General features: G+C 38.8%; 1 protein-coding gene across 1 annotated transcript in view; it reads left to right on the top strand.

The window, feature by feature from the left end:
- Positions 1-3,495: 3,495 nt before the first annotated feature.
- Positions 3,496-5,535, top strand: part of CBG06838 — a gene marked incomplete at both ends in the record, with an annotated part of 10,576 nt that continues 8,536 nt past the window's right edge. Inside the window, 3 exons of the mRNA XM_002642389.1 lie at positions 3,496-3,546; positions 3,694-4,018; positions 4,946-5,046. Of these exons, the coding sequence (XP_002642435.1) occupies positions 3,496-3,546; positions 3,694-4,018; positions 4,946-5,046 (477 nt within the window). The remainder of the gene's footprint in view (positions 3,547-3,693; positions 4,019-4,945; positions 5,047-5,535) is intronic.

Below are 5,535 nucleotides of genomic sequence, written 5' to 3'. Positions count from 1 at the left end.
GTGTGTGTGTGTCCGGTAACTCTAATAGAACGCCACCCGAACCGTCTACTTTTAGCCTACAGGGTGGCCGATAATGATAGGACGTTTTTTTTGAGAGCTCCTTGGCCCGGCGCCAAAGAATAATTTTGAAAACTTTCGAAACTTATAGAAAGTAGGGACCCTCTATAAGCAGTGATTTATATCATTTGGTATCATTTTGTTTTTTGTTCAGAATTATGACGACTTCTCCACACCAACCCAGGATCGCGACTTTTCTCGAGATGGGGTGCACGTGTTGATGTGGCTAGAAGACTAGAAGAGTTTCTTCATCAGGTGTCCGAAATGTTTTTGAAAATATCCAAAAGGATCAGAGGAACCTACTAAAACAAAAATTAAGACCACCATTAACTTTGAACATTCACCAGACTCGGGGGATCTCAAACGTCAAATTGAGCAAAAAAATGGGTTTTAGCCTTGGTATTGCATGGTCCAGATTTCAAAAAATCTGAAAATAGGATTTAAACACTTGCAGTTACCGTATCTCCCGCAAACTGATCCTTTCTTATACATCCGGGGCCTGCAGACGCGAAAAATGCAAAAAACTATTTTCACACCTCCACCTGCGGCGGGTGTCAGACGAGATCTAGGGTGACGTAATGAGTTTCCCTGATGAAACTCTTCCGAACCGTCGGGATCAGGGACAATTGTTACCAAAAGATGACAACGAATCTCCTGAACGTATTTTATCTTCAAATTGCTTTTCCGTAAAAATTTCAAAGTTTGGGATAGAATCACGGCAACCAATACTAATTGTTTGGTTTTTGGTGAAAATCAGCTCGCATGTCTACCGAATGACAGTTTTGATGCATAATTTGTTGTCCTGGGTCACTCAGCAGTTTGTTGGACATATTTAAAACCATCTGTAAGACTCAGCACCTTCTTGTAGATCGAAATCCACAATTGTGGTCTTAGACGCTCATTTTCCTAGAAAACTCGGCTACGATTGGGGGCCCTCTAACTTCACGGATTTCAGTCCGATGGACTTTAATGTATGGAATCTTTTGAAGAACAAGATCTCAGAAATCTCCTAATGTTTTTTGGACTTCTGTAAAGTCCATTTCAAAAGTTCTAGGGCGACTTTGACGTCAACTACAGTCGCCGCACAGCCAAATTTTTTATCATGCGTTTGGAGGCTTCTGTCAAAGCTCGTGGTTCTAATCATGACTACTTGTTATAAAACTAAAATTCTTACATATTTTGAATATTTTGATAAAGTTATTACAGTTATAAAACGTTTTTCTAAAAAATGGGAGACGTTTAGAAACGTCCTATCATTATCGGCCACCCTTTATATATCTCACTTCTTTTGAAAGATATCAAAAAGTTGTCAACTAATGAAATGTTTGTTATAATTTCAGCAGCGTTTTATTAGTTAACCACTTTTTGATATCTTTCTCAGAAAATGAGATACATGGGCTCAAATTTGACGATTCGGGTGACGTTCTATTAGAGTGTTTAGGGTATTTTCATTCGGATTCTTGATACAGTACCACCTTGTTTTAAGTAGAAATAGTTAACTTTGGATTAAAAAAAAATGTTGTAGATTTCGTATAACAAGACTGAAAATGTGAAGGTCTACTCAACAAAAATAGAGCTTAAATTTTGTAGTTGACAACTTTTTTGTAAATTTTATTCAAATGAAATAAATCGCTTAAAGCCAACCAACTGCCAAAGGTTCCAGAAATATCACTGAATATTAGTTATTAAACTTTCAAGCCTTATCTAGATGAATCTGTATATCTCATTTAGATGTATTTGTGCAAAAGATAGCCAACTACGAAACTGAGATCTTTTTTTGTTTGGAGACCTGAAAATTTTCAGCCTTGAAGGTTACAATCTATTAGGTTGTTTGGAAAGTTCCTCCCATTTTTGATTTACTGTTTTCAAACCCGTTTTTTGTGAACGGGGTAAAAGCGAGAAAGCTGTCCTTTTATGAGTATATTGGTGGGGTCTAATAGTCTCTACACCCCAACGGAGATCATTCTCCCCTTTTCGTGTAGTGAGATATGCCCACCGTTTTCGCCCCTAACAATTTACATTTTTGGACTACCATGTGGTTTTTGTTTCTATCTGACCGGAAAATTGCTGAAATCAATTGCCAATTAGTGGAGTTGAAAAACAAAGATTCATCCTGTCAAACTACTATCACAATCTGGCTCCACCAATTTGAAAAAGGAGAATTCGCGTTGGACGAAAATCTCCCTTCAAAAAAGCGAATGGGTTTAGGTTTGGATTCATTAAAAACCGGGATTGAAAGAGGACCATTTCAAACTGTGAGGGAGTTCTTAAGAACATCGGTAGCAAGCATTTCATCAAAAAGGCATGAACGAGAAACTCTCCGCAAATTCAAAAAAGTGGGAAGTTATGGACCACACCTTTTGGATCAATGTAACTTGGATACAAGTGTGGGTGAATCTTTTCATCCTGCGTTGCGCACATAATAGTTGGATCAAATAATTACTAGTGGTGATAAATGGGTATTGCATGATTGACATTAGCGACATGCCAAGTGTGTTGACAAAGTCACTCAACCGCCAGACGTCGCGAAACATGAAATTAATTATAAAAATGGGATGTTGCCGGTTTGTTGGTCTACTAAGAAGTGGAGCATTGACAGCTGCTAGATGATGTAGTCCCAATTACGGCCGACTTCTATTCTTGTTTGTTGAAATAACTCATACCACATGTAGATCTTCATTGCGGAAAAGCGCGAAAGTTTAATTTCAAAATTATAATCTCCAACCTCGTGTGGGAAGGACGAACCAGGCCGATCTCGCTGTAAGTGGCTGGACTATGCTGTCTTATCCACCGTATAGCCTGAACCTTGTACTTCCTGACTATAATTTATCCAGCCACTTCCAACGCCATTTTGATTGAAAGAAATTCACTTCGAAACAGGATCTCAAAAATGGGTTGACTTGATTTTCAATTCGCTGTGGCCGGAGTTTTGGAAGGACGGCATCCACCATTTGGTGGGGCGTTGACAGAATGTCATTGATAACAATGGGCACAGCCATCAATTTATCCGTTTTGACTCTTTTTACATTGAATGTATCTAACGCTAAAAATGGGAGGAACTTTCCAAACAACCTTATAATATGTTCTTCAGACATCCAAAGACCATCAGAACAAAAATATAGATTTTTACCAGATCTACATGTTGACTTCAAAAATGAATTTTTTTAGTGTTATGGAATTTTCAGAAGACTAAATACATCCTCATTGCTGCTGAGTCCAAAAATAAACAGTTTTCAACTAAAACTATCAATATGTGATATCTTTTGCTACTACGCTCCCAGAAGTATATTGTATGTCTGCACCTGGTGCTATCTCTTGGATATTGACTTATGTGTGGTCATTGTTGCCTAACTCTCAAGTTTCTTCCCAGAGGAGCTACGGAAATTGGCAAAAAGAGAAGAGAGTCTTGACTAATCTCTTCACCCCACCCCTCCAATTATGAAGACGTGCAGACAAACCACCTGGATTCTCATGACAGCAGGCGAAACGGTTCGTTCTCCTCCTCTTTCATTTACTTGCTCATTCATTAGTAGGTTTCTCTTTTTTTTTCTCTGTTATTAATACTAATTGATTTCTCAAGTTCAGAATTTCTTTCCATCTCTGACAAATAGAACTATTCAACTTCATATCTTTCAGCAGTTTCCCACAATGAAGTTTAGAATCATGTCAGAGAATCATTTCGGAGATGAGCATTTGCCACCATGTCAAAAATGGAATGGATCTTCTGCCAACTCCACACCATGCGGACGACTTTTTCAAAGACTTCGACGAGAAGTCCGACGATTGAGACAGAACTTTTCATTACATCGAAAGATGATTTCGAAACTTCGTCGAGATAATCAAAACCTAGAGGCCGAATTGAAGAAAAAGAATGCGTTGTTGAGGAACCGTCAATCTGCAGGATCGTGTCCAATATGCTTTGAAGAGTTCGAGGATACTTTCTGCAGGGAAGCAGTCATGGGTTAGCTTTTTTTTTGAAACACCGACCGGAAAATCCACAAGGTCAAGCTAAAAAATAAATTTTTAGCAACGCATTTACGTAAACACTCTAATAGAACGTCAACCGGACCGTCCACTTTAAGCCTACATATCTCACTTCTTTTGTCCACTAATAAAATGTTTATCATGATATCAGCAACATTTTATTAGTTAACCACTTTTTGATATCTCTCACAGAAAATGAGATACTCGGGCTAAAATTTGACGATTCCGGTGGCTTTCTATTGGAGTGTTAAAGGTATACAGGGTGCGGCAAAAGTATTGATACAAAAAGAAGACGCCATAACTCCTCGATAAATCCAATCCGGGTCAAATTTTAACAGGACTTTATCAATAGGATTTGTAACAAAATTGAATCATAGTTGTTTGTTTCTAATGGCGGGGCTCAACTTCTTCGGATGACGTTTATGCTGGCACGGGGGCGGTCTGCCGGCAAATGGTCCCATTCCGTGGAAGGAGTTTTTTTGAGAGCATCCAAAATGGTGTTAAAACAAACTTGAACACATGCGTAAAGAGTTCCTTGTACGAAAATCTCAATCGATTTGTGATCTGACTCAAGACAGGCCATTCTTTTTCGTGGATCAAATTGCAGAAGTTGACGTGGTACTCCTGCTGAACATGTTTTGCCGTCTGAGCAGGCGCTATGTATTTTTGGGATATCTGCATTTGCTATTCAAAGTTAGATTATGATTCAGGCAGTATGATTTCCACTAGAAGTAGTATTCTTGGTACACTTACAAACCTGGCTCCACCAAAAACAGTGGTTTTTTCTCATTTGAAGTGCTTCCTCCAAAAGTCATGGTTTGCTGAAGATTGGCTCTTCAGAGAATCAACAGACCATTACTGTTAGATAGCCAAGGACATTGTGCCTATACATGCCAATTTTTAGAATTGAGTTTTGCCTCTAAGCTGAACAGTGCCTCATCAATGAACGCGGTGGTCAAGCGCGTGCCAGAAGTTCAGAAAAACATCAAAGAAGATGTACAGAAAGTAGTGCCATCTTCGTAAAATTTGAGATAAGAACATCAAACTTTGCACATCTACCAATTAAGAGACGGGGAAAAATATGAACACAAAATGAAAGCACGAAAAGTGCTTCAGCGCGCGCCAGCTTGCGATAAATCTTTGTATCAATACTTTTGCCGCACCGTGTATGAAACGTTTTTTTTTTCAAAAATGCAATCTTTAAAAAATACTAATTTCCATACTTGTGAAATTTCGGCCCGGCCCGGTTCGGCCCGGCGGCCCGGACCGGCCGGCCCGGCCCGGGCCGGGCCGGGCCGAGAGAAAATTTTCAGGGCCCGGCAGAAAAAAAACAAAATTTTTGTTTTTGAATTTTGTTTTTGTTTTTGAAAATGAATTTATTGATTTTTAGAATGTATTGAAAAATAACTCGAAGAAAAAAAACACTGAATACCTTTTTTCGAAACAATGATTCAACTTTTCGCTCAAGATTTTGAAGTTCGCGGTAAACTTCCG

This window comes from Caenorhabditis briggsae (assembly GCF_000004555.2).
Source record: "Caenorhabditis briggsae complete genome, chrIII, whole genome shotgun sequence".
Taxonomy (NCBI): Eukaryota; Metazoa; Nematoda; class Chromadorea; order Rhabditida; family Rhabditidae; genus Caenorhabditis; species Caenorhabditis briggsae.
This window is presented reverse-complemented; position numbering and strand designations above follow the sequence as displayed.